The 27,558-nt window shown below is 44.1% G+C and overlaps 1 protein-coding gene and 1 pseudogene across 4 annotated transcripts in view; one reads left to right on the top strand and one right to left on the bottom strand.

Moving 5' to 3' along the window:
* The first annotated feature begins 243 nt into the window (after positions 1 to 243).
* Ube4a (ubiquitination factor E4A) overlaps positions 244 to 27,558 on the top strand; it is a 42,285-nt gene continuing 14,970 nt past the window's right edge. For 2 of the 4 annotated variants that reach the window (XM_076924953.1, XM_076924951.1), the window contains exons 1-14: positions 244 to 369; positions 2,542 to 2,639; positions 6,750 to 6,910; positions 13,101 to 13,331; positions 14,170 to 14,282; positions 15,502 to 15,654; positions 16,453 to 16,612; positions 17,177 to 17,379; positions 17,855 to 18,046; positions 19,480 to 19,813; positions 20,922 to 21,042; positions 22,987 to 23,291; positions 25,426 to 25,558; positions 26,662 to 26,849. In XM_076924953.1, the coding sequence (XP_076781068.1) occupies positions 6,790 to 6,910; positions 13,101 to 13,331; positions 14,170 to 14,282; positions 15,502 to 15,654; positions 16,453 to 16,612; positions 17,177 to 17,379; positions 17,855 to 18,046; positions 19,480 to 19,813; positions 20,922 to 21,042; positions 22,987 to 23,291; positions 25,426 to 25,558; positions 26,662 to 26,849 (2,254 nt within the window). In that variant the 5' untranslated portion in view covers positions 244 to 369; positions 2,542 to 2,639; positions 6,750 to 6,789. The remainder of the gene's footprint in view (positions 370 to 2,541; positions 2,640 to 6,749; positions 6,911 to 13,100; positions 13,332 to 14,169; positions 14,283 to 15,501; positions 15,655 to 16,452; positions 16,613 to 17,176; positions 17,380 to 17,854; positions 18,047 to 19,479; positions 19,814 to 20,921; positions 21,043 to 22,986; positions 23,292 to 25,425; positions 25,559 to 26,661; positions 26,850 to 27,558) is intronic. The other 2 variants (XM_076924954.1, XM_076924952.1) reach the window with 2 other exon arrangements.
* LOC143438866 (phosphatidylinositol N-acetylglucosaminyltransferase subunit A pseudogene) lies at positions 9,306 to 10,670 on the bottom strand (annotated as a pseudogene).

Below are 27,558 nucleotides of genomic sequence, written 5' to 3'. Positions count from 1 at the left end.
ACACCACAATATTGTATCTGCCCTCAAGAGATGGATTTCCAAGGTCCAGCTTCATATTCCACAAAACTCCAGAACACTGAGCCCTCGCCAGCCCCGCCGCGCCCCGCCCTGCCGCGTAGCCCAATCCCAAAGCCACTTCCGGCCCGCCCCCTCTGCCAGCGGCCAGCGAGCGTGCGCGTGCGCCTCATCGGTGTTTTGCTTGTCAATAGAAGCGAGCCGACAACGCCCTACTTCCGGCGCCGGGTAGAAACCCAACAGGCTCGGCGCTCAGGGATGATGTCAGTTCCGGTTGTCTTGCTGAGTCGGAAGTGAGAACCTTTTGGTCGCTGTGGCTGTGAGGTGTCGTCGTTCCTGCCTTTTCAGGCTCTGGTAAGAGGGAAGGTAGCTTGAGGGGAGGAGTGTTGAGACTGCGGCCGGGGTTTTCTCCTAAGCAACTGCCAACCCAGGCCTCTGCATGCTTGCCATTCTCCAATGCTTGCTTGACCCGAGTCCGTCTTGAACTTCGACCCTGTCTAATCTGGAAAGCCTTACGGTGCTCCAGCGTCTGGTGGCTCTGCACATTTCTTCTTCTTTGCCAAGTCTCTGCTAGAAAAGGCCCGAGTGTGGGCAATAGCTGTCTTTTGACTTATTTTCTAGGACTGGCGCAGGGTGGGTGGGTCTCCCTACGAATCTCTTACTGAACCCCAAAAGGATAAAATATGAAGAGAGAACAACAGTGCCAGATGTCAGGGAGACAAAATGAAGCTCGAGTCATAGTAGTCAAACCAGTAGCGCACATGTAGCAAGATGTTGACGTTTAAGGCGAGTGATGGGTTCGCAGCTGTAGATGTTCTAGATTCTGCTTGAGTTTTTCTTCGGTCGAGATGACAGTTCTCAAACTGAGTGACCACTCAGAAGTTTTGTCTTTAGTGCTTTTCCCTTTAGGGTCCACTTTTGTCTCCTAGAGCAAGAATGGGTTTAGTCTCAATGTCATTAACTCTTTTGATCCCAGAGAAAAGACTACATAACATAAAATGGGACCCAAGACGGAATGCCACAGTTTGTTGGGGGCGGTTTTGTTTTGTTTTGTTGTATTTTGTTGTGTTGTGTTCCGTTTTTCAAGTGTGTATGTGCTTCACTTGATGATTTCCTAGTTTGCAGATAAATGTAGTACAAGGATTTTTCTTACAACACCGAATATAGCACTGAAGGTATTTTGAGATAGACATATTATTTTGGAAACATTTTTAAATTCAAAAATAAGAGACTTAAGCCGGGCGGTGGTGGCACACGCCTTTAATCCCAGCACTTGGGAGGCAGAGGCAGGCGGATTTCTGAGTTCGAGGCCAGCCTGGTCTACAGAGTGAGTTCCAGGACAGCCAAAGCTACACAGAGAAACCCTGTCTCGAAAAACAAAACAAGAGAGAGAGAGAGAGAGAGAGAGAGAGAGAGAGAGAGAGACTGACTCTTTATGGAGTACGGTTTGTTACAGCTTAATTTGGGCTTGGGGTAGGGAGTTGCTGGGATTGTAAACCAAACCCTGGTGCATAGTAAGTGTTGTAAAACAGATCTACACCCTACCCCACCCAACCCCACCTTAGCCATAGAGTTTGATGTTAGCAATGTTTTTCAGTGTTACTGATAGTTCTACTTTGGATCAGACATGATCTTGAAATATCTGTATGTTCACAGGAGCCAATAGTGCCCTTAAAGGATTAGCAGCACTCTATAAAGTAAAAGCTTGAACCAGGGGAGAATGGGAGACTTTTATGGGTCCAGTGGTAGACACTTCTTAGAGATGTAGACTTCAGCAGATATAGGAGTGAAGTCACTTACTAAAAACGAATCAAATCCAAAGGCTTTGGGGGAGCTGGTAGTTGTGCCGTCCCAAAAGCTAACAAGAGACTGGGTGTGTTCCTGTGTGGCAACTGAAAACGAGATTTGTTTTTATTACCAATACTGTTTCTTTTTTAAAAAGAAATCTTTGGTTTACTTATGTATACATGTGTGTTTCTGTATATGTGCTTGCCATACGTGTGCAGATGCCCATAAAAGTAAAGGGTATTGGATCCCCAAGAGCTGTAGTTACAGTTAACCACTGAGCCAGCCCCACCCATCTCCCCCTCTCCACTTTCCCTCTCCCTTTCTTCCTTTCTTTTTTTTCTTATTAAAGAATTTATTTATGGATGTGTATCTATAAGAGTGCAGGTGCCCACAGACAGCAGAAGAAGTTGTCCAGTCCCTTGGAGTTGGAGTTGCAGGCATTTATGAGCTGCCCTGCTTTAGGTACTGGGATCCAGACTCTGCTCCTCTGATAGGGTAGTGAACTCTGCTAAAGAGCCATTCCTTCAACCCCTTACTTACTTATTTCCGAGTCAGGGTCTCACTGTGTAGCCCAGGCTGGCCTAGATATCAAGGTCCTCCTGCTTCCACTTCCCAAATGCAAGGATTGCAGGTGCACACCACTCTACTCAAGGTGGGAACGTTAAAATAGGTAAAGTAAGTGTTAAGCCAAACCAGATATCAAGGGTCCATTTCATCAGACCTTTCTTTTCTTTCTAGGTACTTTAATTTTCATGTGTAAGCTCAATGACTAAGTCTAACCTGGAATCTCCCACCGAGGTTCTCATCAGGCGATCGATCGGCCCTCCTTTTTTCCTGTAAGTTGTCACACGATTTAGCCTTGCTTCTAAAGAAGGGAACCTCTGTACCGATTTTAAGTAGATATGAGAGAGGTGACTTCAGTGGGATAGGCCAAACCTTGTTTTGTTTGTAATATTCTTTCTGTTGTCATTAGAAACCACTCTGACCAAAAGCAACTTAAAGGAGGAAAAGGGTTGTTTGTGTACTTGCAGGTCACAGCCTTTCACTGAGGCAAGTCAGGGCAAGAATTCAAGCAAGACCTTGAAGCACAAACTATGGAGGGATGCTGCTTGCTGGCTGATGCTTAGCTTGCTTGCCTTTCTTCCTTCCTTTCTTTCTTTCTTTTTTTCTTTCTTTCTTTCTTAAGATGTAGTTACTTATTTTATGTATATGAGTACATTGTCACTGTCTTCAGGCACACCACAAGAGGTTGTGAGCCACCTTGTGGTTGCTGGGAATTGAACTCAGGACCTTTGGAAGAACAGTCAGTGCTCTTAACCAATGAGTCGTCTCTCCAGCCCCATGAGCTAGCTTTCTTATACATCCCAGGACCACCTGCCCAGAAATGGTGCCACTCAGGGGGCTGAGCCCCTCTGCAGCAATTGTCAGTCAAGACAATTCCCCCAAAGACATATCTGATCTAGGCAATCTCTCAGTCAAGGCTTTCCCTCAGATGACTCTAGGCCGTGTCAAGTTGACAGTTAAAGCTGACTAGGGCAGCATTTGAGGTGACAATAGGCTTATTTTATTCTCTGTTCTATGCATGCATACGTATTGAGGAGCCACAGTGTGTGGCCTGGGAACTTGACTTGCTGCTCCATCTCCAGATGTACTAAGTCTGTACCTTGAAGTAGATTTTGAGTAATGATGTAGTTACATGCAGCTCAGGAGGAATCACTCGGAAGACTGAGAATCTCTGTGAACATTTGCTTAGACATTGTGGTTTGGAGGATAGTTTCAGATACAGAAGAAAGAATAATCAGATATGAACTTGTATTCAAGGGTCCTAGAGGCTAGCAAAGTTGATAGGAGTACATTGTAGAAGTTGTAAAATTCCATTATAAGCAGGGAAAAGTAATGGAAAGTTTGTGTAATGGAAGAGTAGAGAATTAAGAAGGCAATAATGCCGTTTGTGATGCTGAACTCTCTTGATAGTTTTGAGAGTCTGTGTCCTGTGTTCTGTGTTGCTGGCTTTCAGCTTTCTTTTATATATATGATGCAGATCATTGTCTCCTAATGATCTAATGATCTGGATCGTTCCATTGTATTTTTTAAAATATAAAATAACTCAAGCCAGGCATTGCAATGCATGCCTATAATCTTAGTACTTGGAGACTGAGGCAAAAGAATCACTGAACATTCAAGGACAGCCTGGGCTGCACAGTTAGACTCTACTTTTTTTTTTTTTTTTTTTTTTTTTTTTTAAAAAAAAAAGGCCTGGCGATGACTTAGTGGGTTGGTAAGAGCTATTAATGCACAAACTTAAGACCTGAGTTCAAATCCTCAGTACCCACATAAAGAGCTAGATGTGTCCACATGTATGCCTGTAACCCTAGCACTATGGGGAGTAGAGACAGGAGGATTGGTAGTGCTAGCTGGCTGTCATCTTTGCTCCCAGTTCAGTAAGACCCTGTCTCAAAGGGATAAGGAGAGTAACAGCAAGATCCCCAGCGTCCTCCATTGGTCTCCATACTTGCATGCACGCCTGCCATGTACCTATATCCCACACGCATAGACACTCCACACTGGCTCATGTCATTATGGAATTTGTCTGCATACATGTGTGGCACACACTTATATCACGCATACACACCACACTGGCTCATGTAGTTACGGAATTTGCCTGCATACATGTGTCCTACAAACTTTTTATTGTTGACTTTTATAATTGAAAAGTCTAAAAAATTCTGTTTTTCTATTTGGTTGCTTAATTTGGCAGTAGGAATATTTTAGGTGGCATGAAGTAGCAACTCTAGGCTAGTGTTTTGCTAACCTAGCAACTAAAGACAAAAAAGAGTTCCCTTCTCTATAGAGTCAGCTCAAAGGCAGTGTTCACTGATTCACTAGCCTTGGTGGGGTTTTTACCCACTCTTGGATCTGTTTCTGTGTCCTCTCTGCCCCTTCCTGGAGCTCGTGGATGAGATCAACACATCTGGACATATGTCTTGAGTGGATTTGGAACTCAGAAGAAAAACTAAGTGTGTCATATTGAGGGAAAAGGTGGTGATACTCTGAAGCCAAAATAACAAGAATTCGCTATACTTCTGCCATCTTCTAGATTTGAGGATACCTTGGGGTAGGGGGAATGGCAGTAGCATGCCAACAGTGAGACAGTTCAGGATGGCATCACATGAATCAAAGGCAAATTAAACTTACCCTCTAGTTTCATACGCGAAAGTCCTCTCAAGAATTGTTAATTCCAACATAAAATATGATAATTTTATTAAATGTAATTAAATAAACATAGCAAAAAAGAAAGAAAGAAGTAAAGCAGCATCTGATAGATGGTTTCCCTGGAGTGGGAGAGCCCTGCACCATCCTGAGAGGAGCCTGGCCTGGCTGGCTGTCACTGGCTAATTAGCTTTTAACTCTTACACAGGAAGGAATAGCAGAAACCACGAAACAACTGATGGAAATATCTCAGAAGTGATATAAACTCTCTCCCTCTAGTAATTACGGGTAACTTTTCCAACTTGTATAAGCTTTATTTCATGTGGTTCCATAAGGAATGAACTGAAGGTTCACAAATTTAGGCCAGCCTTGGGGAGAGCATGCAGTGGTAATGCACTCCTGTGGTGAGGTCCTGTCTTAAAACACACAGACTAATTAATGAATTAACTACATGTAGATCAAATGTTCTTTTTCCTCTTTATCCCAGTTTCCTCTTCTTTGAGGTGGTATATCTATTCCATGTTAGACAGTCTACCTCACAATTGAATTTGTTTCTTGAATATAAAAAAAAAAAAAACGATAAATAGTAAAAATTACTATGGTGTCAAACAAAGACTAGGAAGGCATGATACACCCAGTAACCCTTACACTCTGAAGGCTGAGGCAGGAGGAGCAGGAGTTCAAGGCCAGCCTAAGCTATATGATGAAATCCTGTCCCATCATTTTAACTGTATTAACTATTTAAATTTTGTACATATGATGTTTTGCCTACATATATGCCTGTGAACCATATGCATGCCTGGTGCCTGTGGAGGCTAGAAGAGGGTATCAGATGCCTGGAACTGAAGTTTCAGACAGTAGTGAGCTGCAGTATGGATGTTGGGAGCTGAACCTGAGGCTTCTAGAAGAATAGCCAGTGCTGTTAGTCGCTGAGTCATCTCTCGAGTCCCAGATTGTAGTTTTAAACCTATAAGTAGAATTAGGTTACTTAATATGGATGAAAGACCCACAAACTTAATAGCGGATCTGATTCTGGCCTTGATTCAGTATTCCAAATCTGAGTGTCAAGCCAGGCATGGTAGTGCATGTTTGTAATCCTAGTGCTTAGGTGGAGGCAGAAGAATTAGGAGGGAGTTTCAGGTCCGACCCACCTACATAGTGAATTTGAGGCCCACTTACATAATATGAAAACCTGCCTTTTAGAAAAGAAAAGAAAAAGGAGGAGGAGAAAGAGGAGGGGGAGGAGGAGGAGGAAGAAGAAGAAGAGGATAAAGACAAGGAGGAGGAAGAAGAGGAGGAAGAATTATTAATAATCCGAGTTTCTGTGCAGTTAAGGTTTTCCCAGCTTCAACCCTGAGTTGTAGCAGGCTGGACAGGTGCCACCTTGTCTTCCCCATGTGAATGAAAATTAGTCTGCCAGCTTAAAAACTTATGGGAAATCCATAATTTTGTCATATGTCACAGTGCTACATTTAATGGGAAACTGCAGTAGTCCTTTCTATTTAGCCTATTCAAGGTATAGGAAATGGAAACATGGCAGCCAATCAGCATGGTCACTATCTGTTAAACCTTTGAGTTTTAGCTGTGTCCAGTTGGTGTGTCTTGAGTTTGGGGACAGGAATTGGCATGTGTTACTCCAGAGCATAGTATTCAAGGATGGGGAAAGGACAATGATGTGGTTATTACAATGCTGGCGTTACCTGCCCTTCTGAGTCTAATTCCTGTCCTTTGCATAGCCGTTCCCCTAGGGCTGGATGGAGGATACCTTGAAGTGAAATGACAGACCAGGAGAATAACAACAACATCTCAAGTAACCCCTTTGCTGCTCTTTTTGGCTCCCTGGCTGATGCCAAGCAGTTTGCAGCAATCCAAAAAGAGCAGCTGAAGCAGCAGTCCGGTAAGTAGAGGAGCCAATAGCAGCAGATGCCGGGTCCTAGAACCGGGTCTGCCCAGATCTTCCCAGAGGAAGGATTCTTTAGGAAGTGAACCACAATTAGAACTTAAGTTTGTGGCCGAAGATGTTTTGCTTTTATCCTGTCTGTGTCTGCCTGCCTGCCTGCCTGCCTGCCTCTGTCTGTCTGTCTGTCTGTCTGTCTGTCTGTCTCTCTCTCTCTCTCTCTCTCTCTCTCTCTCTCTCTCTCTGTCTCTCTCTGTTGGTGAAAGCAGAAATTGGTTTGATGTTAGTTTTCATGGCTTGTTTTGTTTGTGGCCTTCCCCTCTCTTGTCCTGTCACTCACATAAAAAGAGACTGGCTAACAGGTGGGTCCACAGTGAGTGTACATAGCCAGCTGTGATCCCAGAGCTGTCAATTTGTTTAGTCAAAGGGTCTGTTAGTAGCTTTTTAACATAGGAAACCAAGGTGGTATGGTAAACAGGCTGCATGCAGTTGTAGAAACCAGATATTAGAGAGTCAGAGAAAAAAAAAAAAAAAAAAAAAAAAAAAGTATATAGTTCAGAGGCTTTGCTCAGCTTTGGCCTTGTTTTGTGATTGGGGTTGAAGAAACAGAAGAAAAGCAAGACAGATAGGGAAAGAACGGTTATAGATAAAGCAAAAGAAAGTAAGTGCAAGGCTTTTTAACTGGCTGTAAGCAGGCTCGAGACTGGAGCTGAGAGCATTGTGAGCAGTAGGCAGTGGGAATGAGGCAGGCACACGCCCTTCCTTCTGTTATTGTTTGGTACCTCATCACCTTAGTTTGTCTACACTGAGTTCCTCATGCCACCAGGTCCAACAGCAGTTAGTATCCTGCCAGAACCTTTGGCCTCCTATGCTGAGCTCAGCTCTGCTCAACTCACACATGGAAGCATCTCTTACTTCTGAGAGTCTGATCCAGATTTTCAGAAAAGCATTTTGTCAAGAACGAAAAGCAACTGTAGACCAGAGTAGTTCCTGGTGACCAGCATTATGCTTATAAGGGCATTCCTGCCAGTGCCTTCCTGAGAGGCAGTCTCTGAGGTGTTCTATAAAACACTAAAGGAATTCAGTTGATAAGGAAAGGGGGGGTGGCTAGAAGACAAGATGTAATAATCAATTTAAATATCAAATGATGAAAATTCCAGTCTCACTAGTCTATAGAAAAGTGCCCGTTAAAGCTACAGTTAGGGGCTGGTGAGATGGTTCAGTGGCTAAAGGCACCTGCTCCCAAGCCTGAGGTCCTGAGTTCAGTCCCTGGAACCCATGTGGTGAAAAGAAAGAAAAGACTCCAACAAGTTGTCCTTTGACTTTGCATGTGCTCAGTAGCAAGCATGCAACCACACATACACTCTCTAAATAAATGTAATAAAAAATTAAACAATTAGATTTTTGTTTGTTTGTTTAAAATGTCATTCTCATCTTTATTTTTGGTCATAAGTATGTTTTAACAGCCCCAGTTTATGTGTATAGCTATAATATCAAAAGCAATACAGTCTTTTAAAAAATTACTCAATGTTCACTTCACCTTCAAATAATTGTAAGTAACAGGGTGGAACAGTCTGTTTCCACGTGCACTAGAGGTGACAATCAAGATCAGGACACAGAAAACATTGCTTTACCCTACGTACATGCATGCACAACAATTATATGTAATTGGTTTAAACCACTTGGAGGTTTGCCTACACTAGCATCAACAGTGGTACCAGCCCCTGGAACTTAAAAAGCAAAATCTCTTCATATACACGTGATGGAGTGTCCACTTAGGGAAATGCATGCAGCAGGGTTAGAGCGGTGCTTGGAGCGTGGGGTCAGGGCAGTCTTCTCAGATTAAGTAGCTTGAGCATTTGGGGCACTTCACAGTAACTAGCCATTAGTGGCAGGTACCACCTAGTGCAACATTTCAAACAGAAGATGCTCAAAGCATGCTGGCAACTTAACTCAGATTGTATGGTACCTTTACTGAGTGGACCCAGTGAGAGTATGATTTCAGGATCCAGTTAACCACGAACTTGACTTAAAATAGTTCGTGTAACTATACCTCCCTAAAGAAAACTTGTAAGTGCCTGGTGGATGTCAAATCGTTGGTGTAATGTTAAGAGTGGCCCAAAACAATCCAGCACCCAAGGCTTCCAAAATGTAGTGTTAAATGCCTTCCCTGGAAGGGCTTCAGTAATCTGAAACATTCACGCCCCAGTGGTCAAAATCTCCTCCCGGAAGTTTAGAGAAGTGCAAGGAGCTGTGTGAGTGCTCCGCTCTCCTCAGATGGAGCAGTGAGGGCTACAGGGGTGCCATAATGTATCAACTGTGAAGCCCCAAAACAAAAGGACAAGGTTATTGTCAGCTATATTAATAGATCTGTCAAAAGTTTACAATCCCAGCTCACTTCTAGCTGCTTTTGGATACCTTGTCAATCTCATCTTTTGTATCATGAGGACATCCGTGCGTCCAGGCCCTTTGGCCCCATGTCACCTATTGCCACATCAGTGACAATCAGGAGTCACCCTTCTCAGGATCATGAGGAAGAGATAGCTGAACACAGCCAGCAAAGCAAAACTGTGGCCTGTAAGTGGGCCACAGTGAGAGGTGAGCCAGTTCAGCCCCTGGTGCATTGGTGGCATGGTTTTATTCACCATCCTCTGAACACCTCAGTTCTCTCTTCCACACCCTGCCAGGTGGAGAGCGCCTTTACTGCATTGTGGATGTTTTCAGGAGCTGGCAGTGTCCCCAGCTTCACTTGGAAAATAGCTTTCTCCAGCCCTTCATACAAAGACTTTATTGAAGGTTCACCTAAAATAGTAAGGTCCTCTGGAAGGACTTCCAGAATCCCACCAACCTTGGTGCTGACAACCTGTAGACCACAACTGGTGGCTTCCAGGATCACCATACAGAAGGCTTCAGACAGGGAGGTGTTAACAAAATATGTCCTTGAATTAAGATACTTCTGATATCCTTGTGTTCTAAAGCTCCCAAAAGATACACCCTGTCATATAGTTTGTATCTTTCTGGTACTTCTTCCCAAACATTACTCTATGATTCCTCTCCTCCAGAATTCAGGTTTCATACTACAGAGCAGATCCGTCTCTTTTCTCTAAATGAGTCTGCTGATGACAGCAATAGTTATCACACTGCTGTGCCTCCTAAGTGGTTCTGGGGTGAGGTCAGTAGGATCTGTAGCACCAGGAATGACGGACACTCTAGGATTTAGTGCTGCTCCTAGAACAGTGTTTTCCTTGCTAGTGTAAGACACACAAATGGTGTGGTTTGTGTCACAAAAAAACACAGAAGCTTGGTTTATAAGTACAGAGTTGACGTCAGCAAATCCAAAGAGGGAATGGTCTGTGAAGGCTGCCGTGACAGAAAATGAACTGTGAGAACAGACAATTGTAATTCTCTCCCAAGTATGTGTCTGAACAACGGTAGACTGTGAAGGACAGTTGCAACTGTAGATTGGTTGTACATAACTCTGAGAGGCAAGTAATAAACTTTAAGGCTGTTGGTGAGGTAATGAACACCTTCAATTTCCATAAGCATGGGTGATAATTATGACCTTGTGCCCTCTCTCACTGAAGCACTAAGAGAGCTAGTAAATGTGGCTTTCCACACCTTCCATGTTTGGGTAGAAAAAAAAAAAAATCAGACACCATGCATAAATTATGTGTGCTGGTCCTATTGATGGAAAGACTTAAGGGCTAACCTGGGAAGGCATCACCCAGGGAGGCTGGCCATGCCCATCTCTAGAGGCCATGCTAAGTTGGTTTAGAAATCAGTTCTCAGTTTAAGCCAATTTAAAAAAAAATGTGTCTTCTGTCACTTGGAGTTCATACTGCAGTTGGCATTCTCCTTAATGAAGGGCAGTAATGCTCAAACGGCCCTCACCTCTTTCTCAGCCCTGTGCTGAGGTAGGCCTTTCCTCCATGAGCACCTTGTCAGTACAGTCCTCTATTCCCATATCGCCTCTGTAATTAGATCAAATTTTATTAAAATTAAAAGGGACATTTTCTCATACTCATAGCTAGGTGTAGATAAAAACAGTGTCTCTGAGAACTTTCAAAATACTTAAGCTCTTTTAGAATGTTTGAATTACATTCAGTGTGTGTGTGTGTGTGTGTGTGTGTGTGTGTGTGTGTGTAAGTCAGAGGATAACTTGCTGTGTTCAGTTGTCTCTGTCCACCATGTGGGTTCCAGTCCGGGCACCAAGCTTGGCAACGACCCCTTTATCTGCTGAGGGGTCTCATCCACTCTGAAGTTCTCAAACTCTTTGAGCCAGAAATTCTACTTCTTAAATTTGTCTTACAAAAATATTCACCTAATTGAACAAAAACAGTTCAGTTCAACGCAGTGCTGCATTACTTAAGATCATGAAATCCTGGAACAGTTCTAATGTTCATCTGATGAATGAACAGGGAATTTAAGTGGCTACATAAGTCATAATAAAGGCAAGAAATGCATGACAGTGTAACTATTAAAAGGAATAGGTGGATGGGCCTGCTAGTACAGACCTAGAATCCCAGCTTCTCAGGAGGCTCAGGCAAGAGGCTCAGGAGGATCAGGGGTTCAAGCCTTTCTCTCCCACATAGTTAGTTTCAGGCTGGCCTGGGCATTATAAGACACTTACTTTCTGGAAAACAAAAAATAGGGCCGGAAATATAGTTCAGCTTGTGAAGTTCTTGCCTAGCAAGCACAAAACCACTTTAAAAACAGCTGTGGTGTGCATCCCTTTGTTTCTAGTAACTTAGTGGTAGAGACAAGGATTAGAAGGTTTAGATCAACCTTATGGGAGTTTGAGAAAAACAGTTGACCTTATTTAAAAAAAAAAAAAAAAACACAAAGCACACAAAGAACTAGTAAATGAATGAAGGTCTCTGAATTACTGGAAAAATTGTTGGTGTTGATAGGTTAAAACTAAAGCTAGTTGAGGGGCTAAAGAGATGATCCTGTGGCTAATAGCACTGGCTGCTCTTAGAGGTCCTGAGTTCAATTCCCAGCACCCACATGGTGTCTTACAACCATTTATAACTGTAGTCCTATAGGATTGTTGCCCTCTTCTGGTGTGCAGGCACACATGTAGACACAACACCCATATACATAAAAATAAATCAATATAGCTTTAAAGCTAGTTAAAGGACTAGCTTCTAGTCCTGATCCTGAGTGCAATTCTCGAACTCACATGGTGGAAGGAGAGAAAGGACTCCACCAAGCTGTTCTGTGATCTCCAAATGCATGTCATAACATATAAACATACACACATACAAAAATATGGAGGAAATGTCTTAACGTATGGTACTGATCTGTCATTAAAAAAAAAAAGATGGACAGATGGCCCAGTGTGCACATCCCCATGGACACATGGCCCAGTGTGCACATCCCCATGGACACATGGCCCAGTGTGCACATCCCCGTGGACACATGGCCCAGTGTGCACATCCCCATGGACACATGGCCCAGTGTGCACATCCCCATGAACAGATGGCCCAGTGTGCACATCCCCATGGACAGAATGCACACATACACATCATTAAAAAGTGTGTCTTAAAAAGAAAATCCTGAGGAGGTGGCTCAGCAGGTAAAGGTACCTGCCACCTAGTCTTGACAGCCTGAGTCCAAGCCTCAGGACCCATAGAGAAGGAAAAAGCTGGCTGCCACCTGACCTCCACAAGCACACTAACATATATTGCCCACACACAAAATAAATGTCAATGAGGGAGGGGCAGCTGAAAAGCACAACAGGATTTTTAATAAAAAGCAGTGGTAATGAATATGACCACAGGAGTCTGGAGCACTGTGTAATTAAGCAGTTATCTGTAGGGAACTGGTTGAGGGAGTCCTTCTACAGGATATGTTCCCGAGTGCCAAGTTACCAAAACAAACGTATTCTTTAGGGAAAGGCCATATGTTTAAAATAACTGGAGTCATTTGATCTACTTGGTAATTCTTTTTTTTTTTTCCTAAGATTTGCTGGTTAGGTAATGGTGCTAATTTTGGCGGGGGGGGGGGGGGGGGTTACAAAACTAGGGGTCAAAGTAATAAAGTTTACTGTATAGAAGGCAAGATTTATAGCCAGGAGTTCTGAATCCTGGAGTGCACTTGCTGACTTCAGTTGCTCACTAATAAGACGAATAATTCATAATTCGTTTCACATCTGCAATTATCCTTGTTGTGATTACATTCATTCTAGGTAGCGTGTTTGGTTCTGAGGAAGGAGCATTGTGTAACAGCTTACGTGTTCTGGCAGATGAGCTCCCAGCAAGCCCAAATGACTCGGATAATAGTGTGTCAGAGAGCCTGGATGAATTTGACTACTCAGTGTCTGAGATCAGCCGCTCCTTCCGGACACACCAAGAAATGTGTGAGCAACTCAACATCAATCACATGATCCAGAGGATCTTCCTCATTACTCTGGACAACAGTGAGTTGCAGACTTGCACCATTGAATATCTACTCTTCCCTCTTGACTTGGGCTAGGGACTGCTTTGGTTCTTAGAAAACTTCTATGTCAGGCTGGAGAGATGGCTCAGCGCTTAAGAGCACTGAGTGCTCTTCCAGAGGTCCTGAGTTCAATTCCCAGCAATCACATGGTGGCTCACAACCATCTGTAATGGGATCTGATGCCCTCTTCTGGTGTGTCTGAAGGCATCACAGTGTACTCATATACTCACATAAAATAAATAATCCTTTAAAAACAAAAGAAAAGAGAAGAAAACTTCTATGTCTAATGGTTAAACCCTCTCTTGTGTCCCCAGAACATAGGGTTGATCTCAGTAAGGTTTTAATTCCTTAAAAACAGTATTTCAATAACTCTAACTTATGCTGCCATGTTAGTGTTTATTCTTCCTTAAATGAGGAAGAAAAGAGTAGCTAACCCCATTTTCTTCTTGGGTGGACACTGAGAGGCTCAGAAGGGTTTTACATCTGTGCTCTATCTGTAATTCAACCCTAAAGTTAATGCTGCTGTCTGGAATCTTTCCTAAATGTCATACTGAGAATCCACACAGTCCGTGCTCTGTGCCTATTTTGTGTATCAAGATCACTGTGGTTATTTCTGAATTCAAGAGACTTGCTATCAAGATCAGTTTTTGGAAGCTGAGCACAGCTGTGTATGCCTTTAGTCTCCAGTACTGGGGAGGCAGAGGCAGGAGGAACCACTTGAGCCTAAGAATTGAGTGCTAAGCTAGGCAACTTAGAAACAAAGCCAGTGTTGTGAGGACAGGAACATTGTCCTTAACCTCAGATGAAAACTTTCACAGGTGATCCGAGCTTGAAGAGTGGGAACGGCATCCCCAGTCGCTGCGTGTACCTGGAAGAAATGGCTGTCGAGCTGGAAGATCAAGACTGGCTTGACATGAGCAATGTTGAGCAGGTACCTCCTGACTATGTGCCCCAGCACAGCAGCCATGCTAAGTCCTCTCATTCTCTTGACTATGTGCCCCAGCACAGCAGCCATGCTAAGTCCTCTCATTCTCCTGACTGTGTGCCCCATCACAGCAGCCATGCTGAGTCCTCTTCATTCTCCTGACTGTGCGTCCCAGCACAGCAGCCACGCTAAGTGTTGAGTCTCATTCTCCCCAAGACTTTGTTTGCCTCTGCCTTGCCACTGTGTGTGGCATTTCCCTCTGAACTCTTTTTATCCACCCTGGCCACACATTCAAATCCACCCATTGTTTAAGAACCAGTTACAATGTCATCAAAGATGCCAGAAAAGAGATGTCATTCCCTCCTCTGAGTTCCTTATCATGTACATTTATTATGTGAACTGTTACTGTCTCGTGTGGCTTTTTAATGAACCTGTCTTATCACTCCTGTTAAAGTCTTAAGTTCCTAAGACAAGGCCCACCTCTTTTTTTCATACTTTAAAAAAACCCAAAACTGCTCTGGGGAGATGGTGCACAAGTTTGGATGCCCAGCACCCATCGAAACTAAGGATGCCACATGGGACAACAATCTCAGTGCTAGAAAGGAGCAGGAGGAGAGAGCAGAGTGTCTCTGGGGACTTGCTTATCATCCAGCCTGGATGGGAAATAGTGAGCTCCAGGCTTAATCAGAGTTCAGGGGCATGAGGCAGAGAGTGACAAAGCAGGACACTCCATGTCTGCTGGCCTCATTCCAGTCCTCAGAAGATCAAGTACAGAAGACAACATCCATCAGGTACAAGTGTTTCCTAGGGTATCAGAGCCCACAATAATCTAAGACTGTATGTTTAATTAAAAATAATAAACATGTTTAAATATCGAGAGAAAAGACAGATCACTTGGCATTTCACTTTCACCTTTGAAGTCTTTATGCCCAGCAGTCACACGGCAGCAGAACTTTTACATGGAGGTTTGTCACCCGTGCTTTACCCCACTCAACACGTAACCTTCTGGTGCCTAGTCTGCTGTGACTCCTGCAGACACTGGAGTCATAATTTACAGTAACTATGTATATAATTAGTTTCTAACATTCCTGAAGTAATAAGATCCTCCCAACCCCATTCTGAACTATATCTGATTCTTGCCACAGCATTTATCAAACTTCTTATATCTTAGTGTTTGAGGATTTACCTTGCAGTAGTTTAGTATTTTGTTTATTTTTCTTAACAGGCCATCTTTGCTCGGTTATTGCTTCAAGATCCAGGAAACCACTTGATCAGCATGACTTCCTCCACAACTTTAAATCTCTCTGCTGATCGTGATGCAGGAGAGAGGCGCATCTTCTGTTACCTTTACTCCTGCTTCCAAAGAGCCAAGGAAGAGGTAGGTGAATACAGCCTGTGGAACTTTAGATTATCTTAAGTGATTCTAGCATTGAGTGTCTTCCATGCCATAATGTGTATTTTATGGTCTATCTGGCACTATTAGGTTGCCATAAAGTCTTAGACTCCTTTTGTGGCTTGGAGTCCATCTCTCTTTCCAGTTAACCAGTGTCTCCTGTTTTCTATACAAACCTTTCTAGAAATCACACCTTTAAAAAACAAAACAAGAACAACAACAAAAGAACATTAAATATCAGATCAGTTGGGTGTGGTAGCACATGTCTAATTCTAGCACTTATGAGGCACAGACAGAGGATTCCTTCAAGTTCAGAGCTAGCCTGTTCTACATATTTATACAGTGAGTTCCAGGCCAGCCTACACTATGTAGTAAAAACAACAAGAATCAAACGAAAATCCAAGTCTTCTAACATTTCCAATGAGGTGGAAATACTTAATTGGGCTAAACGTGACATCGTCAGGATCAGAATTTTAGTGTGTGAGCCTGAAAGCCAAACTACAAATCTGTCAGGAATTTTCAGTCCCCAAGAAACCAATACTGCTAAGTGGTGGCGCACGCCTTTAATCCCAGCACTCGGGAGGCAGAGGCAGGCAGATCTCTGAGTTTAAGGCCAGCCTGGTCTACAGAGTGAGTTCCAGGACAGCCAGGGCTACACAGACAGACCGTGTCTCGAAAATCCAAAAGAAAAGAAACCAATGCTGTTTGGGATGTGATATTTTCTTTTGTGCCTGCTCTTGCTCCATGTTATAAAAGCTGTATGCTTTTCTGTCTTCGTTGCAGATTACCAAAGTTCCAGAAAACCTACTGCCCTTTGCAGTGCAGTGCAGAAACCTCACTGTGTCCAACACTCGAACAGTCCTCCTCACCCCAGAGATCTATGTTGACCAAAACATCCATGAGCAACTGGTAGATATGATGTTGGAAGCTATTCAGGGAGCCCGTGAGTACAGAAGCAAGGTCTTTGAATATCTGAATTTAGAATGCCAATTTAAAACTCCTCTAATGGTGTTAGAGAGTCTCAGAGTCCTTATGATTCTGACAGAAGTTAAGGAAGAAAGCTTACACCTTCATCTTCAAGCCTCAATACTAGCAGAATTCACAAACGTACCGGAGAGGGCTGGAGAGATGGCTCAGCAGTTAAAAGTACTTCCAGCTGCCCTTCCAGAGGACCTCAGTTCAGTTCTCATCACCCACATGGAGGCTCTCAACTGCATGTGACGTCAGTTCTAAGGCATCCACTGCACTCTTCTGGTCCTGCATGCACTTGGTACATGCATGCAGGCAAAACAGCCATCCACATAAAAGAAAAGAAATCACCGAGAGCCATTGTTGGGCAGCGGGTATCTAGTTCACTGGTCAAACAGTAGTGGAACATTGCCTAGATTCGCAGGCCTTCAGTTCAGTCGCTACACCACAGCAGAGACAGACAGACAGAAAGCATGAAACTATGTAAACACATACAAATTGTCACCGCCTCCTTCCTTTCTCATTTGTCTTTTGTTAGATTTTGAAGATGTAGCTGAGTTTTTGGAGGAGGTCATTGAAGCCTTGCTGTTGGATGAGGAGGTTCGAACATTTCCTGAAGTCATGATTCCAGTGTTTGATATTTTACTTGGCCGAATAAAAGATCTGGAGCTCTGCCAGATCCTCCTGTATTCATATCTGGACATTCTTCTCTATTTCACCAGGCAGAAGGATATGGCCAAGGTAGGTCTCAAAGCATTGTATGCTCCTGGTACTGACATCTTAATACTTGATGCTTAATACTGAGGGCACTAGAACATTGCCTATAGAGAGTCAAGTGTGCTATCACATGCCTGGAGTTCTAGCATATGGGAAGTGGAGGCAGGAGGAACAGTACTAGCCTCAGCTATACAGTGAAGCTGAGGCCGTTAGGCAGGGCTGGGGAGATAGATAGTTCAGCGGGTAAAGGTGAGAACCAACCCCTACATACAAGTTGTCCTCTGACCTCCACACTAGTCTCACGATACACACACACACACACAATGAGTGAATAGATAAATAAACAAATGTTTAAAAGTTTTCTGTAATTTGAGGCCAGCCTGGATTCTACAAAACCTGACCTTTAAAAGGGGGTGGGGGCTATATAAGACTGAATCTTTACCTCTTCTCCCCTTTATGTCATCATACAGATAAGTAAATAGGATTTGTCCTCCTACAGGTTTTTTTAGAATACATTCAGCCCAAGGACCCCAGCAATGGGCAGATGTATCAGAAGACCTTGCTGGGAGTCATTCTGAATATCTCGTGCCTGTTAAAGACTCCGGGTGTGATAGAGAATCACGGCTTCTTCCTGAATCCATCCCGGTCCAGTCCTCAGGAGATCAAAGTACAGGAGGCCAACATCCATCAGGTGGAACCGCTTCCCAGGGTGTCACAGCCCCTGATGTGAGATGACAAGGAACCATGTAGGGATAAGGCTGCCTCAGCCTGTTTAGGAAAGCTAATTGGTCTGGTTGGCTTTTGTCATAAGAACATAACAAAGTTGCCCCCTTATTGAGGGGATGGGGGGCCACATGCTTGTAATCCTAGCTCTTAAGAAATAAGAGTTGGGAGCTACACAGCCAGTACTAGGCAACCCTGCACTATATAAGAATAAAGGAAGGGGCAGGGTGGTGGTGCTACACACCTTTAATCCAAGCACTTGGGGGGCAGAGGCAGGCAGATCTCTTGAGTTCGAGGACAGCCAGGGCTACACAAAGAAACTCTGTCTCAAAAAAAAAAAAAAAAAAGGTGTGGTTGGAGGCAGCAAAAAAATCACCCTTGGCACACACCTATAATCTCAGCAGACAGAGACAGAGGCAGGCCTAGTCTACATGGTGAGTTCCATGATATGTAGAAAGACTCTGTCTCAAAAAAAGAAAGAAAAGAAATCAATCAATCACCATCTTCATGTCCTTCACTAAAAAGAGGGGAGGACCTTTGGCATGGGTGAGATCTGCCCCATGTGACAGTGCTATACACCCCCTCAGTTCTTGCACTTCTCGACAAGATACTGTTACTCAGCTCATAAACCTTTCACTAGAGCCATCTTGTAAATCTTCCCTGCATAGGTATCTTAACATAGAATTTAGCACAAGTCTGACATCGAGGTATTAGATGGTCAAATGTGGCGCAGTTAAGTGTCCCGTCACTGTTAAGTCATCACAGTGCTGTCAGGCAGTTGCTTCCAGACTACAGCAGTACCAAACCAACTGCCCTTGCTGTGTGTTTGTTTCTTGTAAAGAAAGATTTACGGGGACCAATGAGATGGCCCAGTGAGTAAAGATCTTACCATCCAGTCTAATGACTGGAGTCTGTTCCCCAGGGCCCATACATGCTCATCCATGCTCCCTGGTATGTCACTCCCACATACTAACGACATTGACACTGAATACATGTAATAGAAAAATTAAAAACACTTATTGACTGTAGCTGTGTCTGTCTGTTTCGTTTATGGCTTGGTGTCATACCACAGTGGTAGAGTTGAGTAATTCTATGAAAACCATTTGAAAAACAGATCCACACAGTACAAAGAAAAAAAAAATCCCTACTGTGAAACCTATTCAATTCTGTGCAGTTTGGCAGTTGACCAGAAAAAGTCTCCTAAGTATCCAGTAATACATATAATAGCCATTATATATAAATAAATATCAGAATCAGGGAATAAGGCACAAAAGGAGTAAAGGGAAAGGTTAAGATTAGCATTTATTTAAAAACTTGTATTTGCTGGGGCTTAGAAGTAAAAAGAACATACCAGGATTGTGAAATCGGAATGTCCTGTGGTTGTGTTTTCCGGCTAACCAGTTCATGGCTCAGTTCCATGAGAAGATCTACCAGATGCTGAAGAACTTGCTCCAGCTCTCTCCAGAAACCAAGCATTGGATCCTGTTCTGGCTTGGAAACTGTTTGCATGCAAATGCAGGCCGCACCAAGATCTGGGCCAATCAGATGCCTGAAATCTTCTTCCAAATGTATGCCTCAGATGCCTTCTTTCTGAATCTGGGTGCTGCCCTCCTGAAGCTGTGCCAGCCATTCTGCAAACCCAGGTCCTCCCGGCTCCTCACCTTTAACCCCACGTACTGTGTCCTCAAGGACTTGAATGATGAAGAACGGAAAATTAAAAGTGTACATATGAGAGGTAGGCGGGGAACTGGGCTCTTCAAAACAGTGTGTGTCACCTCTGAGGCATTTGCTCCCTTAGCCTTTGAGGAAGTGCCCCTTGTTCAAAACAGATGAAAACAAGTTAAACTATTTAAACATGGCTTTTTGAAAAACAGCACCTGTTACCTTTGATGTGTTAGGCCGTAGTGAGACCTTCCATCTGATTCTGGCAACCTTGCATATTCATTCCCTCATCTTTTATTTTGCAATCACATACACCTACTATCCTTCTTGAACTCAGAGGTTCCCGAAGAGGGCAGGCAGGTGGGTTAACGTAGTGGAAACAGCACAGGAAGGGGTGGATGGCCAGCTCTGCAGAAGCTGGTGTCTTCGTGTCTTAACAGACAGGTCAGAGTTTACCAGGCAAAGGAGCAGGAGTGTCAGACAATAACGAACGTAGAAGTGACAACCTGCGGGAGCAGCAGCAAGCACAGTGGTGTATGCCTTGAGAAAACTTGAATATGGAGAAGAGAAAAGGAATCAGCCCTGATCTGTCACTCAGAATGAATTTCTCATCAGTTTTGATGGTTTTCCTTCTAGATTTTTGGGGGATTTTTCTTAGCCTCTTATAAATTAAAAAACTAATATCTGCACAAAAATAACTTATCTTAAACACTGAAAAGCATAGAATAAGTAGAAATGGCCAAATGGTGATGGTTTATGCCTTTAATCCCAGCAGTCAGGAGTCAGAGGCAGGTGGATCTTTGTGAGTTCGAGGCCAGCCTGATCTACAGAACAAGTTTCAGGACAGCCAGAGCTACACAGAGAGACCCTGTCTCAAACAAACGAATGAATGAGTGCGTGAATGATCAAATGAGCAGAGATGGCCCATTGCCTACCACTTGGAAACTAACTCTACAGTGTCACTCATTTTAGTTTGTTGCTGATTTCATTGGTTCAGCAAAAGAGATTTAGCTGTTTCTGTAGATGTCAGGAGGCCAGAAAATGTTTTTAGACAAGGAAGTGGTTGGAGACGTGTTGTGAGGAAGATAGCCTTGTAACAATATGGAGGCTGAGGGAGAGTGAAGGCCAAGACAGTGTCTGTGGCGAGCCGTCTGTCACCCCATTCCTTTCGCTTCTTCGAGGTTTGGACAAGGAGACCTGTCTGATCCCAGCTGTGCAGGAGCCAACGTTCCCCCAGAGCTACAACCTTGTGACAGAGAACCTGGCCCTGACAGAGTATACCTTGTACTTGGGATTTCACAGGTAACTCCTTTGACGTCATTGGGAAAAGAACTGTTGGTCCAGTTTGTTGTGTTGACGGCTCGAAGGTGAGCCCAAAGAGCCCTGTTAGGATGGCACAGGGAAAGTCACATCCACTGGTCCAAATTCACATGAGTCCACCTTGTACAGATCGCTTACACTTTTGTTTTTGGTTGTTGTTGGTTTTTTTTTGTTTTTTTAATCTCTCTTTAAAACAATTAACATTGTGCTATTATTTTTCTTTACATTTTGCCAACTTTTTAATCCCTATCTTTTTGTTATCTAGGAAAATCTAATTACTTTCATTTTACATTTCACTCTCTACCCTTGAATTCTTATTACTTCCAAAGACCAAAGATAAAACTGACGGAAGTTGAGAGAATGGTGTAAGAGATTCCAGACAAACCAATATGAGCACAGAGGAGCTTCAGACCTGAGAGGAAGGGTTTTAAAGGCAGGAAGGCTGAGCGCTTAGGACAAACGTTCCAAAAGTGTACATTTCTAGCAAACTAGCCACATGTCACTCTACAGTTTTCCCCCTTATTTAGCTGAGAATGATTTTCAGCATAAGGAGGAGAAATAATCACTATAGAAAGAGTATTACAAATCCTGATACTTACTTTTAATTGGTGGGGACAGAGCACACATGCTTATGTGTGATATGGAAGCCAGAGATCAGTGTCAGGTGGCTTTCTCAGATGCTCCCCACCATATCTTTTGAGGAAGGATCTTTGACTGAGCCTGGAGCTCACTGATTGAGCAAGGCTCCAGGGATGCTCCAGCTTCTGTGTCCACGGCCTCAGGCCCACAGGAGCACAGCAGCACACTCACCTTTTCCATGGGTGCTGAGGATCTAGATGCAGGTCCCCTGCTTGTACAGGCAAGCAGTGTATCAACTGAGCCACTCCCCAGACCCAGGAATACTGACATTTTGCTTGGTTTTTTCGAGACAGGGTTTCTCTGTGTAGCCTTGGCTATCCTGGAACTTACTCTGTAGACCAGACTTGTCTCAAATCTACCTGCCTCTGCCTCTTGAGTGCTGGGATTAAAGGTGTGTATCATATGCCTGGCCTGGAATACTGATTTTTTTAATGCCCTCCCAGGATACCTAAATTAGTGCAAGGTTTTTTTTTTTTTTTTTTTTTGTTTTTTTTTTTTTTTTTTTACTCCTCCAGCAGAAAATTACTGAGGGAAAATAAAAATAAGTCTTTATTAGTCAGTGTTTCGAACCTGTTGTTGACATATGAAATGTGGTAACAGAAGTTCAGCATGTGTTTGATCTGCCCAACAATCTAAATTCACTCATAGAGAGACATGCCTGGCATCTAGTTTCCCAGTCAGTCACCCTAGTAGCTGTGCACAGGAACCAAGGGGGTGATTTAGGATTATACATGGAGAACCAGTTATCAGTAGCTTTTAGTTCTACCTTTTCCTTTGAATATTCAAGTAAACTTTTGTGTAGAATACGTATCTTATTCTTTAGAGGGCTGGAAGCTGCTCTCAGGTTGTATGCCTGTTGGTGGCTGCTTTAGGTGTGGTTGTTAAAATCAAGCCTTTTTCACCTACTTAGTTTTCTCACTGCAAAAATCCTCCTCTGACCCAACCTGTGTGCTCTAAAGCTTGTCCTGGGCTGCTCACACTCTGCCTCATTAAGATGACTGTTTTCTGTAATAACCATACTCTCTGCACCCAGCTCATGGTAGAGTCTGCTAACTCCATAATTAGCTTCAAGTTTGTTGTGCACATGACATTTTCTGAGATCAGTGCACCTTGCTTTCTGTCCGGTCGGTAACATTTGTGCCTTTCGTGTCATTCATTGACCCTGCAACTTTCTACAACCATCGAACACTAGAAAAACAAACAAGGATTTGCTTTTCAGTGTGGTCTATACTACATTGCCCCACATGGGCTTCCCTGACCTAGTCTCTTCTGCTTTCTTGGGGGCAGGTTGCATGATCAGATGGTAAAAATCAACCAGAACCTGCATCGGCTGCAGGTTGCCTGGCGGGACGCTCAGCAGAGTTCCAGCCCTGCTGCTGACAGTCTCCGTGAGCAGTTCGAACGCCTGATGACCATCTATCTCTCCACCAAGACTGCCATGACTGAACCCCAGATGCTGCAAAATTGCCTGAATCTGCAGGTGTCCATGGCTGCTCTGCTGGTTCAACTGGCCATAGGCAATGAGGGCTCCCAGCCAATCGAGCTGAGTTTTCCTTTGCCAGATGGCTACAGCTCTTTGGCTTATGTGCCAGGTAAGCAGCCTGTCCCTTGGGAACATCCTATTAATAGCCACCTAAGTTTAACTGGGTCACCTTGGAAGCTTAATCCTCAAAACACCCTTCCTTAGTTATCATTCCATCGTTTTTAGAGCAACTACTCAAACTTACAAATATCTTCTGGCCAAAGCATGGACCCAGCAGTGGCTTCTCCAGCCTTGTGTCCCTGATCCTGGGACAGTCGGATAGCAGCCTGCAAAGGATGAGCTGCAGTCAGGGTTTTCACAGCTCGCAGTGTCTGTCATTACTATTGTCTGTCTTTCAAAGTATTCACCTGGCTGCCTAACGCTCCCTAGGGTTACTTCAGAAAACAGTCCCCTCTTACTAACTCGGAAGGGAGATTGTGTGTATATGTATATCAGTGAGGGGTCAGTAGATGTTGTTCACTAATCAGATTAAATGTTCTTGAACACTGTGCTGGCCTCATATTGCTAGGTAACAAGTTACTCCCCAAACATAGCAGCTTAAAACAGTAAACACTGTCTCACACAGTCAGTCCTCTGCATCTGAAATCCAGGAGCACTTGGCTTTGTGATGCTAGCTCAGAGTACTAATGAGGTTATGGCCAAGCTGTCAGTCAGAGCCATACGACTCTGAGGACTCAGTGAGAGCCTGAGGATCCACTTACAAGCCCAGTAGGCTGGTTGTAATCAGGCCTCAGCTGCTTGCCAATAACCTCACACATCTCGTAGTGCCACTCACAGTGTGGCAGCACAGTGAGCAAAATGAAAGCTGCAAACTCTCTCAACTAACCTTGAGAATGATGTACTCTACTGCAAACACCCAGGCATGTCCCAGTCTGGAGTGATGGTGGTGTCCTCCGCTGCATACAGCAGGGGATCTCCTTGTCTAGAGTGATGGTGGTGTCCTCCGCTGCATACAGCAGGGGATCTCCTTGTCTGGAGTGATGGTGGTGTCCTCCGCTGCATACAGCAGGGGATCTCCTTGTCTAGAGTGATGGTGGTGTCCTCCGCTGCATACAGCAGGGGATCTCCTTGTCTAGAGTGATGGTGGTGTCCTCCGCTGCATACAGCAGGGGATCTCCTTGTCTAGAGTGATGGTGGTGTCCTCCGCTGCATACAGCAGGGGATCTCCTTGTCTAGAGTGATGGTGGTGTCCTCCGCTGCATACAGTAGGGGATCTCCCAGTCTAGAGTGATGGTGGTGTCCTCTGCTGCATACAGCAGGGGATCTCCCAGTCTAGAGTGATGGTGGTGTCCTCCGCTGCATACAGCAGGGGATCTCCCAGTCTAGAGTGATGGTGGTGTCCTCCGCTGCATACAGCAGGGGATCTCCCAGTCTAGAGTGATGGTGGTGTCCTCCGCTGCATACAGCAGGGGATCTCCCAGTCTAGAGTGATGGTGGTGTCCTCCGCTGCATACAGAGGGGATCTCCCAGTCTAGAGTGATGGTGGTGTCCTCCGCTGCATACAGAGGGGATCTCCCTGTCTAGAGTGATGGTGGTGTCCTCCGCTGCATACAGAGGGGATCTCCCTGTCTAGAGTGATGGTGGTGTCCTCCGCTGCATACAGAGGGGATCTCCCTGTCTAGAGTGATGGTGGTGTCCTCCGCTGCATACAGAGGGGATCTCCCTGTCTAGAGTGATGGTGGTGTCCTCCGCTGCATACAGAGGGGATCTCCCTGTCTAGAGTGATGGTGGTGTCCTCCGCTGCATACAGAGGGGATCTCCTAGTCTAGAGTGATGGTGGTGTCCTCCGCTGCATGCAGCAGGGGATCTCCCAGTCTAGAGTGATGCAGAAAGGGACTTTTCAGAGGCCTGAGTGGCAAAAGGAAGAGTGGTTAGGTGACCATCCTGGAGTTCTTTACTGCAGTCGCCTAAAGGGTGGCTTAAACTGGGGCCAACCTATGGGGGCACACAGTGCTAGTGTTAATAGTTCTTTATGTCCTGCTGTTCATGTATTTCCTCAGGTAAGAACAAAGCTTGATACAGACGTGTTAGATCCCACAGTTGCTAACTTATCCCTATCCCTGGTACATAAAAGACTTGGATTTTTTTTTTTTAACCTTTGTTAATTTATGTGAAGGAAATACTGGGATGTTGTTTGGGACCAATGAACAGATGTTTGGCTAATTCCAGTGAATCTTTTTTAGAATTTTTTGCAGATAACCTGGGTGATTTCCTCATTTTTCTCCGGCGCTTTGCTGAGGACATCTTGGAGACGTCAGCAGATTCCCTGGAGCATGTCCTTCGTTTTATCACCATTTTCACTGGAAGCATAGAAAGGTGATGTGCTGGACGCTTGCTCCAGTCACTGGCTAGAGTCACAAACATTCTGCCTGCTGTGGTAAAGTTTAATAAGCAGAAAACTTTGCCCACAGAGAATTTGAACCTGTATATAAGGTGCCTAATAGGATTCCATTGCTGGTCCCTGGTTAAAATAGTTAACCAGAATCCTAAAAGCCAGACCAGTGCCACGCAGACTGAACTCTTTTACTGTGTCAGCCGAAGCTTGTTCCTGCGGCTGGAGTTGGAGAAGCAGTAAACCTGGGTTGATGTTCCTTCTAGCCCGGTGGGTTTACTATGTTTACTGTGTACTACAGTTTTTAGAATTGCTTCCCTGGGGGGGCAGGGGGGCAGGGGAGAGTGGAGGGTGTTACGTGTGTGGGCTAAAGGAAATAATTTTTATGCACAAAAGGGCACATTTGCTGCAAAATAAAAAGTCCACAATTCCACAAGACATATCAGTGGGAAATACATAGAAGCCAACCCTTCACTGAGCTGAGCAGACCTAAGGGGAAGGTGCCATAAGCCAACAGGCATTGATTAGACTCATAGGACAGGGATTATGGCGCTATCAGATAATTATAGCCTAATTAGTTGCACTCAGAAAGCTTGGGAAGGCACGTTTATTCAAAGTGAACCTGTCAGAGAAGAGTACATAGTAAATAGTGCATTGTTACAGAGAAAATTGAATGTCCTAAGCATTACATGGAAGCTAAAGTATTCCATCATACAAACATATATACATACACATACATACATACATACATACATACATGGTGAGCTGTCCTCTCAAGAGTTAAATGGGCAGGCATAATAGCGTACATCTCTAATCCCAGCACTTGGGAGGCAGAGACAAGAAAAATGCTGCAGGTTTAAGGCCAGCCTGGTCTACATAGGGAGTTCCAAGCGAGCCAGGACTATGTAATAAAACCATCTCAAAACATGTTATGTGGTATCTCCTGCGCCAGAGTACTGACAAACATGGAATAGGTGTGACTTTTCTATATTTAATAGTGACATAGTATGGGCCAGCTCCTTGTGTAGGACAGCATCCCATCAGGGAGTTATGTCTCCCTGCTCATCATGCTTTCTGCCCTCTGCAGAATGAAGAATCCCCACCTGAGGGCCAAACTAGCAGAGGTGTTAGAAGCAGTGATGCCTCACCTGGACCAGACCCCAAGCCCCTTGGTGTCCAGTGTGTTCCACCGGAAACGTGTGTTCTGCAACTTTCCATATGCTCCCCAACTTTCAGAAGCCTTGATCAAGGTGTTTGTGGACATTGAGTTTACAGGTAAAGAAGTCACACGGCCAGCTCTGGAATTAAGAACTTAAGAATTTCATAGCTTGATCACTGTGAATGTCACAGAAATGTCAACCAGCATTATTTGAATACTCACTCAATGCCAGGCTTAATGCTGGGTGCTTTATTTTTACTATTATCTGAAAAGTTTATATTGTTCTCATTTTATATTTAAGAATATAGATGCTAAAAATGTTTAATTGTTTGTACATGTCATACACCTAAAAGTGCTAAAACCAGCTCTGTCTCACAGAAAAACAAACAACTAGAACAAAAAAATCTCATACACTCGCAAGCAAGGCAAGCATGAGGACCTGAGATTGAGCCTTAAAGTCCAGGTTTTAAAAAGCCAGGTGCAGCAGTGTCTACCCCTAATTCAGTTCTAGGAAGGCAGAGACAAGAAGATGCCTGAGGCTCAATGGTCATCCAGTCTGGGCAAATCATTGAGTTCTGCTTTAATGAGAGACTCTGTCTCAATAAAGAAATAAAGAAATAAAGAAATAAAGTGGAAACAGGGTGGTGGTAGCAGAAGCAGGGGGATCTCTCTGAATTTGAGGCCAGCCTGGTCTATCGAGTAAGTTCCAGGACAGTCAGGGCTACACAGAGAAACCTTGTCTCAAACAAACACCGACAACAAAGGAGCAATTGAGGAAGGCACTTGGTGTAGACATTCAGCCTCCCATGTGTGCATGTGCAAGCC

Source organism: Arvicanthis niloticus, chromosome 26 (assembly GCF_011762505.2).
Source record: "Arvicanthis niloticus isolate mArvNil1 chromosome 26, mArvNil1.pat.X, whole genome shotgun sequence".
In the NCBI taxonomy this organism is placed as follows: Eukaryota; Metazoa; Chordata; class Mammalia; order Rodentia; family Muridae; genus Arvicanthis; species Arvicanthis niloticus.
The sequence above is the reverse complement of the archived record's forward strand: the minus strand, read 5'-3'. Positions and strand labels throughout refer to the sequence as shown.